The 22067-nt window shown below is 54.7% G+C and overlaps 1 protein-coding gene across 1 annotated transcript; it reads right to left on the bottom strand.

The window, feature by feature from the left end:
- Positions 1–7886: 7886 nt before the first annotated feature.
- On the bottom strand, positions 7887–9200 carry C8A04DRAFT_38143 (uncharacterized protein; the record flags this gene model as incomplete). The annotated part of the gene is made up of 3 exons (XM_062784129.1): positions 7887–8020; positions 8084–8538; positions 8596–9200. 3 exons carry the CDS (start codon positions 9198–9200, stop codon positions 7887–7889), a joined length of 1194 nt encoding a protein of 397 aa, XP_062635977.1.
- Between the last annotated feature and the right edge of the window lie 12867 nt (positions 9201–22067).

Consider the following 22067-nt stretch of genomic DNA (forward strand, 5'->3'; position numbering starts at 1 on the left):
CCGAACAGACGACCGACCGAGCCCGGCCGGGGAATTGAATCTTTGCTTGCTGTGACCTTTCCCCCACAGTCTCCAGTCGAGCCGAGCGGCAGACGCGGTGTTCCTTTGTTTCGCTTCATCACCAGTCGTCTGTCCTCTTCCGCATCCTCCCCCGCCTAGCTAACTAATCCCCCCTTTCTTACCCCCCCTTCGTCACAGACTAATACCCTTCCTGCGCAGTGGCGTTTTGGTGTGCATGGTCCCGAGAAGTGGTCGTCCTGCAAGCCCTTGATGCCTTCCCGTGTTCAGGCCCAAAGGGGTACTAGCGGGGGTTGAGAGAAAAGGGGAAGGGGGGGGGGGTGTAAAATGTGTCTTTTTGGACAGTTGCATTCCGAATGGAGATTTGGGGTGACCCAAAGAACCGCAGTACCGAGCCGGCATTGCGATCCCTCCAAGTAACCGACTGGCCACTCACGGCTCACGCCGGGTTCCCTCATCGAACGATTCACCAGACACCACAACCGAGCGTGTGTGTGTTTGCATTGATGTGTAAGTACACTTGTGCGAACAAGAGAGAAATGATCACAAACTCGGTCTCCCCGGCCGGTCGGCTTCGGCCATGCATGCGTGGCCATCTCACAGGTAGGCAACAGCAGGTAAAAACTGAGAGCAAGATGTCTATCTCCTTCGCCAAGACAAAATAAGAGAGGAGGAGAGGACGTTAAAGAACCAAGCCTTCTCTTCTGTCTAGGGTCCTATCCTGGTGACCATCAAGCAGCACGAAACCCACTGAACAAGCTCTGCCTATCAATCAGTTCATTGAGTCCCGTCAAATAAACTTTCGAACCTACTTGTGTACTTCGTACACAAGTCCCAAGCCATAACTTTCCTGTTCCATACCCACCTTCCGATATCCAATTCTGAGGGGTGTGCTCAGATGCTAGTTAGTTATTACATAGTCCCTAGCCGGTACTTGGTCATTTGTATGTCCCGCGGAGTTCACCGCCATAGTGTCGTGTAGTGAAGGGAGAAAACACGAGGAAAAGAACAATTGGCCCGCAGGTTGAGTGTGCAGGGATGGCGACTCCGACCCATGATTTCTCAATCTGTGGTTCCGGGTTTCGAAGGAGGGAGGCAGCCATTCCGCAGGACAGGACAAGTGTGCTGAACCGAAGAGTAGCGTACACTCGGAAGAGAAAAGACGAAGTCGCAACTCCATCCTTCGGCTTGGAGACCAAGGAAAAACAATTCCTTTTTCCCCCCACACAACCACCATTCGCTCGCTCGCCTACCCCTGTTTGAGCGGCCCCGAACTCAGCTGGGTGTGGGTGGGAACGCCCCCCCCCCCCCCCCCCCTCAAAAGCCAAGACTCCAAGAAGACGACCCAAGACCTGCCGCCCGTGACTTGGCAGTGTACGGTACCGGAACGGGTGTAATCTGTCCCTCATTTGAGAGTCTTGGGGGACGGTCCGGGCGGAACATTGGGCTCGCATAGAATTCCCGTGGTTGACAGGCAGCGGGCGTTTTCTTGGGTTTCTCGTAACGAATAAAGTAATGTCAACCTTGCCTCCGTTGGGGGAATGGGGAGAGAAAGGATGGATGCGAGTGAGGACTTGTTTAATTTGCGCAGAATTTCCCCCGCCTCGCGCAGCGTGCTGCACCTCGTGCTATTCGACAAGGGCTTCAGAGGATACCTGGGCTTGCATGTGAGCCGGGAAGCTGAGCGAGAACTCCGCCGGGCACTCCGACACAACGACTCGATGAGAAAGTTCTCCTTTGGCAAGGTTTGCGGGCCCTCGAGCGAAGACTCTAAACCGAAAAAATCCTACCTTCACCCACTCTGGCCATTGTGACTAATTAGCGTGTGTTCTCCTTCCTTCTTGTCCCGCGAAGCTGTTTGTTCGCACGCCGCTTGCTCCAGATTCAACTGCGTAATAGAGGTGGGGGAGGGGGGTAAACCCACAAACTCACCCGTTATTCGGTGAAGCCCTTCTGCAGGAGGAAAATGGAGCCAGGTCAGACTCGGTAGGAGTATTCGTACATACCAAGGGAGAGACGGAGGTTGAGAATTTGTGGATGGCTTGGGAATGTCTTCAAGCAACATTCGACTCATAACCTACATATTAGTGTTAAATCTGAAGAGCCCTATGAAACGAAGATCAGCTCAAATCGAATTCAACGTTCGATTAAATAGTACAACCAATAGCAGCCCTGATAAGAGGCTTCTCGCCTCGACCCGAATCTGGGGTTCTCGACTCGAAGATCACAGCACGGGCCAGGCAGCGCCAAGTCTCTAATTCTTCAACATGGCATTCTTTGAATTGCCGTCCGCAGAGCCAGTGTCTCTGCTATCACCTCACAGTACTTCGTACGTGGACACTAGCTGCGTGTGTCTGTTGCATGTGTTGCGGCGTGTGCGCATCAGTTCGTCGCCAGGTCAGTCTGTTTGGTCCCTAACCAAAGGGCGGCAGGGGACCACCAAGCAGAAACATAAAAATGAAAAAAATGGAAAAAAGGCAGAAAAATGATAAAATTACCCAGTCCATCTAGCACTCACCATCAGGAGTCAGCCTTGTCAGCTCACAGCAAGTGTCCATTGCACTCCTCACCAGTTTCCCCAATCATTTGTTGAATTCACACCCAGGTGCAGAACAGGCATGCCATTGCATGGGCATCAAGCATCAAGTTCTGGGTGTATCATGGCATAGCGTGCTTGCCCGCAGCGGTACAATGTGCCCCTTTTTCTCAACCAACGGGTTGGCCGCTTGGTAGGGAATGGTCCAAGGTAACCCCAGTGTGCGACTGTGGGCTTAGGGGGTTGCCCGAGAGAGAATTTGGGGGACAGCCCCCCTATCAACACCCCCAGAAAGTGCTGCAGGACCGCTGAAAGAGCCTGCCAACCCGCCAAAGAGGGCTCACACACCACCATCAGCCGGGCTCGCAAATTGGCTGCCCCCACTGCTTGCCCAGCGCCATTTCGACCAGAAAGACTTGCCCACAGATCAACCCCGGTCCGATGAGATCATGGCTTGTTTCAGATTCTGCATTCCCGGGCGCTGCGCCTCAGCGGATTCGGCTCATGTGTGGGCCCCGAGGGAACGTTGCCGACCGATGGAACCCTTCTTTTGATGGCTTGATATTTCTTGCGTGCTGAGCCTTTTGCATGTTCGTTGTTGTTGTCGTTGCTCTTGAGCCGCGGGGCCGCTTGCGCTTTCGGGCAAACAGCTCGTGGGAAAAGAAGGCTTCTCTCGAAAGGGGGCTTCGATTCCAATTTTTGGCAAATTCGTCCTCCCTTCTTCCAGTTTCTACATCGGTCACGAGATAGCTAAAAGTCAGTTCTGCGAGTGGGATGCCCTGGTCGGGAGGACACCATTGACAAAAGGACACGGGTGTGGTGGTAATCTCCTTGTCGCTTCAATCGCGGCTGACGGGATCTCCTCGGTCTTTTTTGCGGGTAAGAGCGAAATTTACGACCCATCGCGAGGCTCAAAAATCCGTCTGCAGGGCTCGGGCAAAAAGCCGCAATCCCACGTCCCGCCCGATGAAAAGAGCCAAACCCCGGGCAAGTCGGGCAAGTCGGGATAATTTGCCCAGGTCTGACGGTGGCACGCCAATTTGACATGATGGACACACCCCCATTCCTGACCGCCGCAATGCCATTCAACATTCATATCGCCAACAGCGTCGTGGTCGCGGGGCTTGAAGCCGTCCCTTGACGTCATTCTCGCTTGAGGTGTGTCTCGATGAAGCTATCTCGAAGGCGTTGCTGGAGGACAAACAACACGGCCGAGGACAAGTTCCACTCCGTCTGGCTGCTGACCTGTGCTCACCGCCTGTCTTTGTGAACCTGATCCCGGAGTGCAACTTGATGACGTCCCCAAAGCCGTCACTCAACCCACAGACTGTGACGTTTGATGGACAGATGACACTCTCGGCGCCAACGCAGGGGAGGTGGTGAGTATGTGGTCGGCTGTCATGATGGAAATTCCTCGAGGCTGGCGCGGCTCACAGTCAAGAAGTCGAAAGTTGGCGGGGTGGGAAAATTCGAGTACCCCTCATTTGTTAGCCAAGGAGCCACGTTAACGCTCTGGCAGCGCAAGTGACCTCGTCAACAGGTGGACTGACAAAAGACCCCTCTGCGGTGAGTTTACCCAAACCATCGGCTAAGGCATGTGGTGCAATGGCGCTTCTGAAGTTGAGCCCGACGAGCGCTGTTGGTTTGCCATCGAGTTGGAAGCCTTGGCTGAGGAAATTCCCCACTGAGTGCTCTATCTGTCAGGACCCTGAAGATCCCCCTCGTGAACCTTTCCTTTCTCCGATGCTGATTGGGCCATGAAGAATATGGGACGACACCTGGAGTTGTACACGAGTGTACACTTTCTCCTCCCATTTTCACTCGACATACTAACAATTGCTCACTCCCATTTCCTCAAGTTTTTTCCGAGTGTGTGATTAGAATGGCCCCCTTCTCATATATTGGGTATTAGCGACTGCGCGCCCTCTTGTGACCCAAGCCGCCGATAATCGTTCGATTTTTTGGAGGGAACGGCGGGAAAGAGACCGGTGCCACTTTTGTTGGCACCCCCCTGCCTGTCGACGTCATCAGGCGGGACCGCAACGCGACCACAACCAACCTGATCGTGGAGTTGAAGCGCACTGTGACGTCTGAAGACCACCACAAACTTGGCACAGCGACAGTGGCCTCGCATGGACGACGCGAAAGTATTTCGCCAAACTTTTTGCTTCCTTCCTGCTTCCTTCGCGCCCTCGTGGCGCCCGCTTTCCAAGAACTGTGTCGTCAAACCACGCCCCCGCTCGTTGGTGCCATACGGTAGTGTATACGTGTACATTCCTTCGGGATGGCTCCGGCCGAGTTTATGGCGAGTTCACAATCTGGACATTGAGCCTCATTTGCCTCGGGTAACCGCGCAGTGGGATGCCTGGTAAGCGCCCAACTGCGTCATCGTCGCCAAATAGGAATCTCATCTCGTGGACGGCTCCATCAGATGTACTGCGTATTCGCGTGGGCCTTATAGTTTTCTCAATGTGCAATGTAGCGTAGGTATTCGTAGAGTGTAGAGCCTCCGGCGTTTGCATCTTAAGCTTGTCCACTTGTTCAGCGCCCTGCGCACCGGAAAGAACTAAACCAGGTTTCAAGATCGCGTCGCATGCCCACTCAAGCCGCCACTCTTTCTGATGGGCCGTGTAAATTCTTGGGACGGTTCGTGGAGGCGCCGAGCTGGTTCACATGCTAGACCTCCCCGCAGACCTTTCCCCGCGGACAGGCAGCTCCCCGGCCCCGTGATTCTCCGCTTCCTTAGAATACCGGAGCGCCGAAATCCTGTCGCCGGATCAGCGCTTCCCAGCAGAACGTTCAAGCCGACCGTTTCGCCCTCAGTGCTTGTTGCCGGGACTTAGCCTCTCCGAGTAATGATCGGAGCTGTCGCAGCGCCGCAACCTCGTGCCGGATGCACTGATTTGCGCACTTGAAACAATGGCCAGCCAAGGCCTCGGGAACAGCGCATGGCCCGTGAATCATGATATCTTCAAGTTCTGCTCCACCCCGACCCTGTCCTTTGGACTGGCAGCCTGGCTTGATGACTTGAGAAAGCTGCCCACTGCCCACTTTCCCATCTCTCTCCCTGCCACTTCATGCCGCCGCTGACTCTTGCTTCCTTCCCCCTCGTTGGCTCCCCAAGCTCCCCCATCTGTGTGGTCGGGGTGGGGCCGCCCCCTTGGGGAAGCGAACCTGACGGGCTGGCCGCTGTGCGCAGGGAAGAGAGCAAGGGCAGACCGAAGATCTTCTTCCCCTTCTGGCCTCTTGCCCTTCCCGCTTCACGCTCCGAAGGAACCCCACCCACATCAGATCCCCTTTTCCAGCGGACCACAGACGGATGAAGCCCCTTCGGCAGGCCCCCTTCAAGCCTGCAGCCCGGGCATTTTCTTTGAACCGGCCGAACGAGTCGTCCCCAAATGTTGCTGCCTTTTCACCTTCGCAGGACGCATAGCCAGCCCTCCGTTGAATCGTTCCTTGTATCTCGCCATCAAGCCCTTGCTTCTCTGTGGCCGTTGGTGAGTGCGGGCGAGCACGTGTGTGTAACCATGATTTTAGATTGCATGTGCAGGCTTGAGAGGTTGTACGTCTTGAGCGTGGAAAGAGCTGCGGATGTGGAAACCGGTCTCAACACTGGAAATTATTACATAGCAAGAGGTCAACTCGGCTCTCCCTCGCGTGGTGCGAGTGCTCATCTATCTCCATGCGAGCTCTCGTTCCCCTGCTGGTCAAGGAGGTGGGCTTGCTTTACTGCAGGGGACGAGAGAGCCGAGCCGGCAGATGAAATGAAAGTGCCGCGGCTAGAGCAGATGCCCTGGTGGTATTGCGACCGGGCCTTCCACCGGTTGGGGGACTCTGAGAGGGGGTGGTTGAGAGTTGGGGTCGAAGGGAACCCGCTTGCAGTAGTGTAGTGTCCCAGCCCCGGCGATGTTGCTAGTTAGTCGGAGGGGGGTGCATAGCGGTCGCCGATCCTCGCAGAATCGAGTTGCTGCACGGAAAAGGTCCAACCAGAGCGACCTGTTCGGGGAATGGGCGCTTTCAGATGGCTGCTCATTCCTTAGGATCGCGTTGCGGTGAACGACGGCCACCGGCGAGGTGGCGTCGGGGTCACACGTGCCTTAAAGCAGAGGGGGTGTACTCACATGAAGTATGTAATTGTTTTGAAACAGAAGAGTGGGATGAAATGAAGTGATGGGCGGCAGTTCTTCAACCGAACTGCAACCAAGTCGTATACAGGCGTTATACGTGCCGTGCTATTGGAGACGATCATTCGCTCTGGCTATAATCTGGGTTCGGTAATGGAGAGTAAACGATGGAAGCAGATCCGGGCCAGACCAAAATGGGACGTGGATTATTCGTTCTCGAAGCCTGGCGGAAGGAAGGATCGGGGACGTGGAGCGGAGGGTGCAGCTTCCCCGGAAAGATGTGTCGGGCGCGGCATGGAGATCAGCAAGGGAAAGAGCGAGACGGAAAGGGAAGGTTTGAAAGGAGTGGAAACCGCGGTCCTGCCCCGAGGTGCCTCGGTGACAGCGGAAAGGAAAGAGTGGAAGCCGGGGAAAGAAGGACCTTTTCAGAATGGATTGATTCGCCCAAATATCATCTTGATTTCTTGTCATTGCTTGCTGCCATGCGCAACAGCATAATAGCCAAGTTCGCTAAGTGTACATGATTAAGTTACTTCGTAGCCCTCACAATACATGGGTATGAAGATACATCTAAGTTGCGCGTGTACATTGGTGTACATGTCCTCCCACACCCTACCCTGCCGCAACAAATCGTCGTCGCGCCATGAACCTGATGGCATCTCTGCCCAATCGTTCAAGGCAATACCTTGTGTACACTGCGGCCTACCACCTTTCCTTATTCCCCAAACCGAAGACCCCGTCCCGAGAGCCGTTTTAGTGGTCAGCGTAGGAAAGCGATAACGTACACCGAGGGCGTTAAGCAGAGCGCAAAAGTGCGGTCCGTAGCCCCCGAACAATCAAACTCCATGTTGTCAGAAAGCCGGACAACATTCCCGTGAGAAAGAACCTGAACGCCAATTCGCAAGGGTATCCCACCCAAAGGAACCCCCCCCCCCCCGACCGCCATTTAGGGGTTTGCCACCTGCCCCCTTCCCCCCGCCCACCCAGATCATGAGAACCCCAAATGTGAAGTTGATTAAAGGTATTAACGGCAAGCGATATTGAATGAGAGAATGGCCACGACCGAGCATTTAGAAAGTGTACCCGGTGGTAGTTGTCTTCGGCAACGCGCACATGGAGCGATCGATCGAAGCGAAATTAAAAAGAAGTCGTATGTCAAATCTATCGCGGCTGTGGTGAAGGTGAAAAGTCGAGTCTTGTGGTTGGATTTACGGGGACTCGTGCGTCTCGGAACCCGTATCGGAAGGTGTCTCGCCCCCGCGCTTGTGGACCTTCTTATGGCGCCTCAGGTTTGAAACAACCGAGAACCGACGCCCGCAACCATCGACCTCGCACCCGAACGCTGGAGAAGTGAGTTAGCCGTCGTCCTATATGATACAAAAGAAGGCAACTGGGTGCTGCTTACGTTTCTCGCCGGTGTGGCTGTACATATGCGTCTGGAGGGAACTAGGCCGGGTGAATCGCTTGTCGCAGACCTTGCACTTGTGCTTTTTCTGGGCGCTCGACGACACCCGAGAGCTGAAGGACCCCATCATTGATTGCGGAGCGGGTGGCTGGTTCGACATGAGGCCTTGAGGCCGGGGCAATGCTCGGCCCGAGATTGATTCGATGTCGGACCCAGCCGCAGAGTAGTCGCTCACAGAGCCATCGACAGAACCTCCATAGTAGTTGCTGAAGCCAGCGGACGACATGCTAGACGTGGAAGAGTGCGTCGAGGGGAAACCGTAAGAATCTCCTGACCCCCGAGCACGGTTGCGCACGTCGTAAATGTTTCGGGGTGTGTCTTGGCTCATGGAGAGCATGCCGTGGCTCGCCTCCAACGCATCTTGAAAGCTCCTCCGATCGTCAGGTTGCACAGGCCTGTCATCACGGTCAGATTTTACGCGTTCGCCTGCTGTGGCGTGGCCTGCTACTGACTGCTGTGAATATCTCCTGGCGTTGTCGTCGGGCCCAAGAGCAAACGTCCCCCTCATCTGTGCGGGCGTGTAGCTGAGTTGGTCGTAACCCGAGGCCGACGTGGATGGGTAGGAGGGGTTCACGGGCGAAGCAGTGCTCGCGTAGGTCGTGGTGTCGTAGGCCGCCGAACTGGTCGGCTGCCGTAGCCCGTTCACGTTGTAGGGATCTGAGGGCAGGGAAAGCAGGTCAGGTTGCCTGTAGACGCTTGAGAGAGGGGCGCTGCCGCTGCCCGAGGCCGCGGTGACCGGAAGGGAGCCGTATGTCGCCATCGAGGTACTTGGGCCGGAGCTGCTCGAGTGTTGGCCCTGTTGCGAGTGCGGTGGGTGTTGAGAGTTGGGCGGCTGCCTGGGGATGGCGCTGATGTTCAGGTGAGGAAGTCCCGAGCTGTCTTGGTTGCTGGTATAGAGGCCGTGCGGTTGACTTCCACTTGGGGGTGCCGGTCCTGTTGGCGACGACGAGTTCCAAGGGTCAGAGAAGTGAGGCTGGCTAGAGTATGAAGGCATATGCTGAAAACTCAAGGGACCGAAGCGGCGCCGGCTGTGGTCATCGGACATCGTCAGAGTCATGGTGAGATTTCAAAGAATGTGGTCGATGAGTTTGTCTCTCTTCCGGATCAAGGTGGAAGTGAGATCAACCAGAGTTATCGATGCTGATCAAAGTGTGGGAGCCGAGAATCGAGAAGGACGGATCAGCGGCCTTATGTGTCTTTGAGGGTGCAACAGAGTTGAGACGGGATGGCATCCATGTGCAGGGAACGGGAGCTGGTCTACGCTAGGGCCTAATCCGGTTCACCACCAAGTGCAGTGTCGTCCGAACCTTATTGCCCTCTTGGGTGTGCGGGACTGGGTGTGGGGATTGGGAGGTGGTTTCAAGCAGCTCTGACGACTGCCCGGCAGAGGGATCGACAGTCGAAATATCCTTCTCAAGGGGTGTTGCCAGGGCACGCTTGCCAATTGGGATGAGTGTGGGACCCATCTGAACAGCCCGCGGAGCAGGGCTTGCAGCCGGGGGGTGGGAAGGCACGAAGGTGTGAATGCAGCGGGTGGCACTCATGCAAGCCGTCCTCTTCGAGGATCAGCAAAGCCCCCGATGAGATGTGGGAGATCCGGTGATGCTTGATGCCGGGAAGCTCAAACCACGGCTGTGGGGTCCGGTACCTGGCGACGAGAGGGGTCACAAATGAGATCAAAACTGCACCTGACTAGCCTGACTAGGCGGCAACGAGGCTAATAAACCAAACTTAAACAGGGCTGGTGTGAGACGATCCGGGGGAATCGACGGGGAAATTTGGGGCGTGGGTAATTTTTTGTGTGCTGCGTCGATACACTCCTCCTGCGTGAGAGTAGTGTATGCTGTAAGATGTGCGTGAAGGTGCCGGCACCTTGGTGAGCAGTTTGGCAATCAAACCTGTCACTGAGGTCACTGAGGCACTGCTGCTATTCCATCCATCCGTGCAGTTTGCTTAAAGATAAAGTCCCACTCCAATCAGCCATCCGATTTATGCTCCTCTGCTTGTGGATGACTTTCATCGGGCGAGCGACTTTCCGGGGCGGGGACAAACGAAAGGGGCGGAAGAAAAGGGGAACGATGAAGTCAGCGGTCAGTGACGAGCCAGGGAGCAGGCAAGAGCCGGAGCCAGCGAGGGTTGAAATGAGGACCCCTGGTCTGACCCTTGGGACCTGAGCCTCCAAGAGGCAAAAAGATGGGGGTGCGTCCGGCTGTGGCCGGGGGCCGGGGGGAGAGGGGTGTGGATGTGAGGATGTGAGGGTGTGAACCGTCTTGCAGTCCTCTGAGGTGGGCCGGTGGGGACGACGCGTTCAAGCGGAGCTATAAGATATTGCCGACTAGCAGGGTCAGGTCATCGAGGACAACAGCTCGCCGGGAGGCATACACTACGTTAGAATTACCAGCCCAACATCGGAGAGGTGAATGGCAACGTCTTCCTCTTGTTTCGTCAAAGTGAGTGGCAAAAGAAGGCTGGTTGTCTTCAAGGAGAGAACCCCAAAACGCGAAAAGTAAAGATTTGCGATGACAACGACAACACCAAGTGTTCTTCATCGACTGCGTAGGTATGCTTCGATGTGTTGGTTTTGGGGTCGTCGTGTCATGCAGGGTCTCCTACTTGTGGCGTGATACTCTCCCAGTCCTGCGGTGACGCTCCGGGCCTGCGTCTCGCCGGCAGAGGTCATTAAACTCGCGAAGAGCAGAAACTAGTGCGGTGCCATTGCTTTCTTACTCGTAGACTGCACTCAGTACATCGCCTCATCGGCAAAAGAAAAACAAAACGGCGAGTTCGTTTGCTGAACTTCGTGCGTCTTTTGTCTTGTTGCCCTAGGCGCGGCAAAAAAGAAGAAGCGGGTATCGAATTCTGTTGGAATTGCATGCTGACGCTTGGAGCTGGGCCTGAATTGGCAGGAGCCAAGAGCATTGCCGGCAAATTAACGTCCAGATTTTTTGTGGGTGGAGCTCGCTTTTGCAAACTGTGTTCTAATCCCGTTAGGGAAGTACCTTGCTCGAGAGGAATGTACTCCGGACATGCATCCAAGCTCAGGGCAACTCACCCGCCCAGGTACGAAGTGTGCATCTTATTTTTTTCAGGAAAATGGAAGGCCGGCCGGCCCTTTCGCCCTTTTTACATCTTATAAAACAGCATCGAGGTCAGTTTAAAAATTTACCAGCTGTCTTTGACAAGAAAGGAAGACGAGCCTATCCCTCGCGCAAAGACGGAAGAAACTTGGTACGGCAAGAGGGTGGCACCGAGTGCTCATTTCCCGGCTGTCAACGACATGAAGGAGCGGGGCGCCTGAGCAGGGCTTTTGTTGCAAGTCAAGCGCAGTGACGTCGTTCGGGCTCCGACTTGTATAATGTTGTCCACTCCGAGCGCTCCTCAGTTTCCATGGTTTCATTATTATGTTTGGCGCCATCCTAGCCTCTACCGGCATGACGCAACCCGAAGCATTTCCCGGGCACATGAGAGCGCCGCCAGCGAACCGGAACGACCGCGGCAAGCACTTGAGCTCCGTGGCTCCAAACCCGAAGTTTGGACGCGGGGTGAGCCCGGCCCCGGGAAACCGTCACACAGCACAGACACGAAACCCCAACATCAAACTCCAGCCGGGTTCGGAACGAAGGTCATTTCGCCCGCCTCGAGTAAGTTACTGCCGTGCGTTCAGAGCAGCTCTCACCGCCACCCATCAGAGAAACACGGACGCCCTCTGAACCAGAAATTTTGTGGTAGAAGTCAGATATTCGCCCCCGGGACACTCCTCGTCGATACGGATAACATTGATGCTTTTGCTCCACGCGAGGAAAAAAGCCCGCAGGGCCGCGATATCACTTGATGAACCACCGCATTACGATGCTCCACCCCCCAGCCTTTGCACGTACATATGTACGCTAGCTGACTGTGGTACCGAAATTTCACCTCTCCCAGCTGGAGCGAGGTGGTGTATTCGTAGTTGCAATACCGCGCCTCCTCCACGACGTCTTCGTCACAACACCCTACGCAACCGGTGATGAGTCCGCACCGGGAACACGCAGCAATGAAGAAAGCAACATCGCGAACGGACCCACTTTCTCCCACCCAAAAGCAAGGGAAGAACAGCCTGACCTGTGCGAGACACGGCAGCTGGTGGCCAATCACGGCAGACGAAGCGGGACCGGAGTCCCTGACAGATCCCGCCAGCCCCGCACAACCATCTCGGGGCGCCTGGTGAGAAGAAAAACGACCGATGACCTCAGCTGTCTTGCTGTTGGGTGTCGCAACCACACCTTGACCGCGCGGTATCCAACCCGCACAAACCATTCAGAGCTGCCATCGGCCCTTCATTCGTCACAGCCTTACACTTACGCCGAAGAAAACATCGATCCCGCCGTGACCTTCGCTCCATTCAACCCATGTAACCACAAAAACAGTACACTTGTCATCCAATTTTTCTCCGCGAGCTTGTTCTTCCGCCTCGCGATGGTGGCAACAACAAACCGTTGCCGGCAACAGAAGGACGGGCTTTTGGGGGACCCTCGAATTGCGACTTGAACTAAACCGGAACCGGTGGGACGAAACTGAAAGCCGGACAGGGGGTCCCTTGTAGGTCGGCGATATCCTTCGATACAAGCCCGACATTGGCTGCTTCTGCACCTCCCAGAGACAAGCATCCTGAATACCATTCCACGTACGAGTGTGTGTATGTAGTGTAGTGTACACCATCCCCCCAGCGACGGCTAACAATGAGAACAAGTCGCGAGTGCGGCAGTGCGACTGCCCAGTGGAGTTCCTCCGCAAACTTCAAGACTGAAGTAAATTTCGCAACCGCAGGGAAGCGCAGTCGTTATCCCGGAATTTACCTTCGTATCAAAACGGGAAATTGGAAAATGATGTCGAAAGCTCGACTCGGCTTCGACTGGATCAGTGATTGTCAGGCACCTGGCGCGGATCAGGGACCGTTTCGATCGACATCCACGGTGCCGTGCGGTGACAAAAGTGACGATCCCAGATCCTGGCGTGTCAGTCTCACGTGCCGAGAGTCGGTTTTCCGATTCTCGGTGCTCCGGGTGAATGGATCTTGAGATCTTGAAAATGCAAAAACTTGGTGGAGTGTACCCAGGAGGAGTTGACTCGCAGAAAGCAACAAGTCATCTCGGAAGGGGGAGGAAAGAAATTAGCAGGACCGTGCGTGGGGCCAGCAAGCTCGGGGTCCTGTCAACATGGAGACGAAGGTGCAGTGGACGTCGTTACATGGAGCCAGCTGCCCATGTGCCGGGGGAACGCACGGCCCAGGGTCAGAATGGAGATTTTCCGAGCGTCCCGTCCGATGCCGGTTCTAGTTGCTCTCATGAGATTTCGCTAACATTCATTGACATTCGTTTAGGAGGAAGCTCTTCGCTGCGGCAGTTAATTTCTCTGCCTCAATGACGGCCCCAAATACAGCTTTTTCATCCTCTGCGACCGTTTCTCTCCGTTCTGCGTACCACGGGCGACGTCATGTTAGCTAACATGCAGTTAAATTGTCTTACGATATCGCGTGTGTAATTAACATTACGGTAATTTTCCCGCGCATGGGCAATTTATCAAACCCCAGCACTCAACGGTCGCGCCCGGCTGCGAACCCGGCGGTCGGAACCCGTGAAATTTGAGCGAAGAAGAGCCGGGAGGCGCGCCATCAACATGCATCATGGAATGTGGCTTCGCCAACAGAAATCTACTGGCGTACAATATCAAGCAAGCAAGAACCGAGACGGCACAACAAGTGCATCGGGCGGCAAGACTCCTGCAGTGGACACCCAGCGCAAACGACAAATCTCACGACAACAATATCGTTGATCTGATATTCTGCCCGCCGGCCGGCATCAGCAAAATTAACCAACGTTTTGACTAAGTTCGTAATCGTGCTGGAACATATAGTTAAGGAAGGATACACTAGAGGAGGCTCCGGAGTCAATTGACGACAAGCTCTCTCATTCTGTTCTCTGCCAAGAATCCTTTTCTGCAAAGGGCGACTTTTCATATCACGATACGAGGAGCTCATAATACTAGACCGCAGAGGGTAAATTACCATTGCACACACTACGTGTAGACTACACTAACTACACCAGGGTTCCTCTGTCGTGATGGCTGCATGCTCATCTTCTGATCAACCGCCGTCCACACTTGCGAACCCGCCAACCTGGATGGGATTCCCAGGGGTGTGGAAGTGGGGTGCTTTTACAAAGCCCAGTCTAGCCGACGCCTGTCTGCACGCTCGGGTCTGGGGAGCATCACGGGATGGCGCCGGCTCCTCAAGCCTCCAAGGGATCTGCGTCGTGGGCCTGTTCAGCAACGACGCCATTCTGCATCTGGCCGCGACGAATTCGGCCCTTCGATCGAAAAGAAAAGACTGACGCCCAATGGCGCCCTCTCGTTACTACTAGTTCCTGAAGCTGAAGGGATCTTATTCAACTGTAAAGCTCAAGCGTCGGAATGGCATACACTGGAACAGTGTCAACAGTCGAATGGCATCGGGAATAATGCGAATGCTGGGCTCATTGCTAAGGGTCGTTAACTACACTACACTAACGTTAAGTTCCGTATTATTATATTCGATCATTTTTATTGCTCTGTTACCTTGGCGCTAGCTTTGCCCATCTGCATCCTCCCGCAGCCCACAACAGATCCCCCGAGGTGGTCTCCTGCTTGGCTTGGCAGGGGCCCCTTTCCTTCGCCTTTCCCCTTTCAGACTTTTGCGCTGCCAAGGCCCGGCATATCGACGCAACCCCGGTGAGCACCCTCGCATCCTGATCGACATGCGGCGCATCTGTCAAGATCTGTTGTGCAGCTCTTGTTGAGCTCGCGCCCAAAGCACACCAACAACTAAACCTACGCTAAATTTTTTTCTCATTTCGTGTCCCAACGAGTGCGGGCAGGGCTCGGCGAATATCTGTCAACCACCTGACCCTCCTTTTTGTCAGAGGAAAAACAATGCATGTGGGAGCAAAACATAAACGGCAGCCGCGGGGGCTGACCCAACCAACATGCAATTTGGAAAGAACACCCCGACACTCATAAGACATGGCCCTTCCATTATTGCGTTGAGGGAGCCTTCGGGCAATGCAGGTGCCTTCTTCGATCCTCTGTTGCGAGCGAGTTTTTTCGTCGTCCTCTCACAAGTACGAAGTACACTCCCTAGGTCGCTGTGGCCGAAAAAAGCGGCACGCTCAAACAGATAGTTCAAATCCAATCCATTAACATTCGATCAAATCTTGGCAAATTTTGATTGATTTACGCTTTTTTGTCTTTTTTCACTTTCTAGATTTATTCTTTTTTGTCTTCTTTCATTTTTTGGTTTATTCTTTTTGGTCTTTTTTCACTTTTGTAGCAAAGTAAGTTATCCAGGGACTTCCAGGCCGGTCTGCCGCTTTTTTGGCCATAGCGAGACCCTCGAATTGAAGATCCTCAAACGTCCCCGTCGCTTCCGCTGAGGCGGGTCGCTGCCAAGACTCGACTTGTCGTTTGGCTCCTCGCCGCTAACAGCGCCCAGCTTCGGGGCTTGCTTGCTTTGTGCATGACCGGATTATTAAGGTTTTCGGCAGCTGCAAGGGGTGGAGGACAATGCGGTGAGGAGCAGCGCCTTCCAGTATCATGCCGGGACACCTACCCCAGCACCATACGCACCCTGAGCGCCGTCATTTTCCGCCAGCAATAAACATATGGAGTTTATGGAGTTTCGGAAAACAACAACAGCAAACACCACTCGGCGACCTCAGACTCGAGCTGTCTCTACACTAGCGCCGAGTCTCTTTTTCTTTGGGCGACACCTTGTGACCTTTCTCTGCTCGGAGCCGGTAGTTCAAAGGTTAGGCACGCACATCATTCATGCCGTGTGGGGGTGGGTCTCTCTGCCAATTGCCCATTGCCCACCACCGGCCGATGTTACCATGATTTTCCACCAGCCGATCGTGAATTTCGTGGGGAGCAAGAAGCAGTGCTTGTCACGCGGTGACAACATTCTTGCGAATTGCGACAAACCTATCTCGCCCTCCCTTGGCCCCGTTCCCAACGTCGGTTGACGTTGACATTGAGGCATCCCTTTCATTTGCTCGCTCCGAACAACCCGTGAGGCGGCTGCTTGGCAATGGGCTTACAGAGCCGCGTTTCTGTTCTCAACAGACGGAATTCTCCGCGATAGCACTCCCGTATTTTCGCGGCCCCGTTCTCACCACACCACAACCGTCCCTGCGCGACGGAGAATCACACGTGGCCTAGCCTGTCTGTCGGCTGGTCGGAGAGATTCCATCGCGGGAGATCACGCAAGGGCCAACAAGAAAGAGCGACAGGAACAAGCGCGGTCTGGCGTGAGTTTCTCTCTACGGGATCCCAAGTCGACGGTTTGACGCAGGAAACATCGTGGATAGTGATCGGCGCCCCGCCAACGAGGGTTCATGTGCGCTGTGCAGGGGCGGTGATCCGCTGTGCACAGAGACATTGCCTGGGGGAGCCATGGGGCCGGAAAGACGCTGCACAGCGGGAGCCCAGAACTCCAGTGGTGCATTTCCCTCTACAGCCCCGCGAACTCGTGCACACAACCCAACCAGGCAACCCGAACCACCCGGGGTTTCTCTTCGCCCTCACCCTCCTCTGCCCTACAAGATGCTCCGAGACATGGGTCATGCCGCTTGCGGTCGACCACACACGCAGAGCCTTCCACCAGTCACGCTGTCTTGGCCGTGTTGTGCCCAATCCTTCGCTCCGCCTTGCAGACCTCTGGCCTACCTCGACTGAGTTACTCGAACACACGGCACCCGCTAGGCCTCTCAACAAGCAAGGCAAAGCAAGGCACGCAGCAAGCAAGCAAGCACCAGGCGTTCACACCAACCGGCAACGACGAGGCAAACCCCCAGCTTGCCCGGCATGACGAGAAAGGAAGGTCCTTAACGTTAGCTGACCGCACGGGTGTCTGCCCTTGCGAGTTGCGACCACCCGGGCCAACCATGGCATGCATGGGTTTTCCTTTACGCCCCTCGGGAGACAGTCCGCGGGCTGACAGGGGGGCACAAGCGGTGAATGCGGCAGAGACGTCGACGAGCGACGACGACGCGCACGCGGGAACCCTGCGCCTTGCTGATGATTTCTGGTCTCGCACCCCCTCTTTCCCAACCGCTCAGCTGGGCGTGAGTCGAGGGACCTGAGGAAGGGCCTCTCTCCCCTCAAAGAGCAAATTGCTCTACACTAGCAGGATATCCGTACGAGGCCGGCCGCAGACTGGCACACCCACATTCACACACCACCTCTTCCCTCAAGGATGTGGAATGCGCTTTCACACTTCACTCCATCCCGTTCCATCGTCCCACTGAACTAGATCCCTGCGGCCATCAAGCAGCCAAGCCAGATGGACAAGGCAAGGTGAAGGTTGAGGGTCAAGGAGAAACACCAAGCATTTGAAAAATTGGCCGAAGAGAAGACGACAACACCTCGTCAGGCTTTTCTCCCTCCCTCTCCTCTCTTGGCAGCTGAGAACAAGAGCCTGTGCATGAATCCCATATCGTTATGCATGTGAATGCAGATACGGATAGGCAGCTGGGGGCAGAGCTCACGTATCATGCATTCCTTCCTTCCATCCATCTCTTTGCACTGTCTTATTGTCGAAGTCTCTGGAGGATCCTCGACACGGCTTGACGTCGCCTATGATTCTAGGATGGTAAGAGGAGCGGGAGTCCCGAGTCGTGATTCTCCCTCTTCCACGCCCCTTCCTCTGCAAGCTGCGTCGTCCATGGGCCTCTTCGGGACAGGCTGTGGAGCCGTGTCTCTCCCAGCGACGCAAGCGACGCACGTTTTTGTGTCTACTAAGTTTTTTAGTGTGAAAGTGAGCGGATGTTTCATTTGCCGGGTATTGTCCCAAAGAAGGACCAGGGGAAAGGTTGGTGATTCTGATAATGAGCGCTTGCCCAAGGTACACTACGAACCAAGGACCAAGGACGGGAGATTCCCTTCTCCATTCCAGGGTTCGACATGAGTTTCAACCACCGACTAGCTCGCAAACTGACTAGCCCTTCGAGCCCAACGGTGGCGTCCGTCGGGACACACCTCACTTCAAGAGATCAGGGCTCAAGCCGGTTAGTTAGCCAAGTCCATCATCGTGAGATGGCCCCACACTCGGCGTGGCGGGCGGCGCGGCTGGCGGGTGGGCAGGCGTGCCATGGCGGTGGGTTGGGAGGTTCGCAAAGAGATGTGCGCTTTTGCGGTGATGTGCAATTGTTAATGCTCCTCTCCCGTTGGGGATCCACACGACACCGCACGCTAACACACCGCACACCCCCCTAACGAGTGCCGAGTGCGCCCTGGAGCTAGCTCCCTGGATCCTCCCTTCCCCTGAGCCGACGATCAATCATGGGGATCCTCCGCGCAACGCCATCTTGCAGCTGGGGGCGTCGATTCGGCGATTTCGCTTGGGTGACGTTGGTGAGGTTTTGGGGGGGTGTTGACTATTTGATCGGCTTCTTCCGTTTGGACGGGAACGGACGATCCATGACGGGGGAAATGGCGTGGGATGGACCCATCCTCGTATGTCATCAGGCCGGATGAAAGAGAAATTGGTAATTCGCTCTTGGAGTGCGAAGACGGACGAACTGTATGGTGGTGGACGACGAAGGAGCTTGATTTCGCCTTGCCCACTAACTATCTCCACCAATAATACCAGTTCCAGCAATGCGATGCGATGCGATGCGATGTGAGCACTCTTGTCTCCTTTCCTTTTTTTCTTATCCTTCTGTGCACAAAGCGGGCGCGAGACAATGGGCGTCAAACTGCCGTGTGACCACGACGCAGGCGACCGCTATCACACACATTTGTCTCCACTCGCGTGAAGAAAAAGGGTCTCAGTCGCCCCCTATGAGGAAAAAGGGACGAGAGGGGGGACGGAAGATTTGTGTTTACGACCAATCTGGAGAGAGGGCAGAGAGACTGCTCAGCCAATTCTGAGCTTCGTTTTTTTCTCTCTCCACTCAAGTCATCTAGATTCAGTTCAGCTCCTGATCTGGGCGAACCTCTCTTCAGCTGCTTCGACCAATGATACTGAGGGCGAGTAACCTTAACGTTATTATGTTGTACAGGAGAAGCAAAGAGAGGGGGCCGAACCCGCTCGGTGGGAGAGACATGAATCTCATGCGTGTCTTGGTTTAGGAATACGCTGATAAAACTCACCCACTTACAAAGACAGTTTACTAACAGGACGGTCAGGCTCGGTAATATTGTACGCAACAACTCGAGGCTGAGGCCAGTGAGGCTAACTGACACTAATTTCTTACGAACTGGCATTGTGTATCAGAATCCCAGAACTGACCGGCTAACAAAACAAAATGGAAAATCCAAGTCCGGTAGTGTGTTAGTGGTTCAATTACCAATATCAATAACTATTACTTAAAAGGAGCCAAACATCGGTATTAACTGTTACCATGACCCGGGTTCCCAAGGCGGCGGTTTCCGCTTAGTAGTTGAGGAGTAAACACTAGCGTCGCCGAGTGTACTTGTAACATTGTCCTGGTAACTTCCCTTGAAGGTAGGCATGTCACTTATCTCCAGCACAATGGGCCGAGAATCTAGCAAAGGGGGGCAGAGCATGTGGTGATCCGAGTTCCATACAATGGCTTTGTCACCCCCGCTCTAAGCGATGCGCAAACGAAAGCCGCAGATACCATAACGGTATGGGGTTCCCAAAAGCGTAGGCGAAGAGAGAAAGGAAGTTTCCCAATACGGAAGAACGGGTAGACGGGAAGAATCCGGGATGCGGAATTTGGAATTTAACGAGACGCCACGGCACGGCACAAGTTTGTGTGTGTGTGGTTTGTGGGGGTGTGTCCCTTTCGTTTTTTTCCTCTCGCAGGAGCCGCCGTGAGGCGGTTTTTGTCTCGGCCTTCGTCCCGGTGGAAGGGTGGCGGACAAGTCGTGGGGAGGACATAGGGAGTGTAGATGGGTAGGTTGGCCAATGATAGGATTGATAAATGGGCGAGCGAGTGAGAAAAAAGGAGGGAAAGTGAGGGGGGAAAGGAGGGGGGCGACAGGGCGTGTCTTGCCTCGCTTCGCTTGGGTTTCTTGCATTATCTTGGTCGGAGGGTGAGAGTCTGTCGGATAGCGATGCGATGTGTAGTCAGATGCGAGGGGGAACAAAACTCTTTTCGTCAGTCTCACTTACACACCCACTCCGCGGTCTTTTCTTCCGAGCTTCCGGGTAAGGAGTCAACAGCCAACATACACAGGAAGTGTACATACCCGACTTAGCGAGCTTGGTAATTAACTAGCTGGATGCCCGACTCATCTCGCGGATTGGGGCCAAAGACGTCACAGGTGTTGCACGTGCGCTGTGATGTGTTTTGTTTGCTCCTTCCCGGTGATGGGCCGGGAGATGGGCCGCAGAATGGGGCCGGCCGGCATCATGGCCTGAGGGAAGGTGCGGCATGGTGTGGTGGCCTGATGACAGGGGTTGAGGCCCGAAGAAGGAAGAGGGTATGACGAAATGAGCCGATTCCTGGGAAGGGGGAAGAAAGGGAAGGGGGGAGGGGGGTGTATGTTTCCTGCCTCTTGTTTTCGGCGAACCATTATCTCTCTCTGTTTTCCTTGTTTCGTGCTGTTTGGTGTGGACGACGTAATGGGTGCGCTTCGCGGGTGCTCCATGTTCTCCCTTTCCTCCTCCCCGAACAGGACGAACGAGATATTCGGCAGGTGGGGTCAACGGGAAATTCCAGGGCGGCAATGCATGTCTTTGGGGTCTCACTCCACTTTAGCTCAGGGCACACCGAATGGGAAACGTGTGGCCTGTAACATGTGGATGAAAAGGGGTCCGTCTGGAGACAACAACCAAGGTTTGGTGAGCTGCCTCCCGGCGGGAAGGGACTGTGGGAACGACAGAGTCACATTAGACGATGATACTCCACGCGCCCATCGAGTTGTTTGTGGGGTGGTAATGTGATTGCCGTGTTTGATGAACGAGTGGAACGACCCTGATAAACATCACATCAGATCGTGGAGCAGGCATCCTGTAATGGGCCGGTGCGGAGGATAACAAGGAAAAAAGTTGGCGTACCACTCTTTTCCGGTGACGGTCGGTTGTTGACATCGGAATGAGGCGACCGGGAGACAGACGGGGAGTTGGAGTCGTCTCAACTCGACATCGTAGATTCAGCCTCCAATGTTACAGGCATCTAGCCTGCTCCCAATGCAGGGCCGGACTGATTAGCCTGAGGACCACCGAGACGGACAAAAGGGGCAGACCGATTCGAGATTGGAGTCCTTGGAGTCGTGACTCCAACGTGACTCTACCGCAACGTATTTGCTTCTCCTCTCCCTCGGCCCCTACTCGGGAATAATGATGTGAGAGCCATGGGAGAACTACCCTGCATGGTGACTTCCAGGTAGTCATGTCCTTGACATTCACGAGTCAGTTTCAGCAGTTACCTCGCGACCAAGGGGCGGGCTACTAAACAGTCTTGTATACGTCTCGACGAAGGCAACATGTGAACATTCTGACCAGTGACTGTCAATGCTCATGAATCATCGGCGATAGAGAAAGCATAGTGAGCATGACTTGGTTGATATGTCCGGGGCAAAGGAAGCGAGTGGATGCTGAACGCATCACAGGCGCATCTTTACGTAGAAGGGTGCTTCCCTTGGACGTGACGATACGGATTGAATTATTCGGTGGTGTATGGAGACCAGTGGCATGGGGTGGTAGGAGGCCACTGTGAAGACAAAGTCCCGTTGGTCCTCGTGCTCATTGGGAGACAGGGCTGGAAATACACGTATATAAAAGCCGATGTATGTTGTCCAAGTTTGTATACCTTGGGGCTCCGTATCCTTTGCTTCGTAGGGATGTTGGAATTTAGGTTGTCTTCGCGACAACTTCGTGGTTATTTCAGGAACATCCTCATTGCTTGAAGTTTAAATGATCAAGAGCTTGGATCCTGAGCTT

The sequence above is a fragment of the Dichotomopilus funicola genome (assembly GCF_033296635.1).
Source record: "Dichotomopilus funicola strain CBS 141.50 unplaced genomic scaffold C8A04scaffold_42, whole genome shotgun sequence".
NCBI classification, from domain to species: Eukaryota; Fungi; Ascomycota; class Sordariomycetes; order Sordariales; family Chaetomiaceae; genus Dichotomopilus; species Dichotomopilus funicola.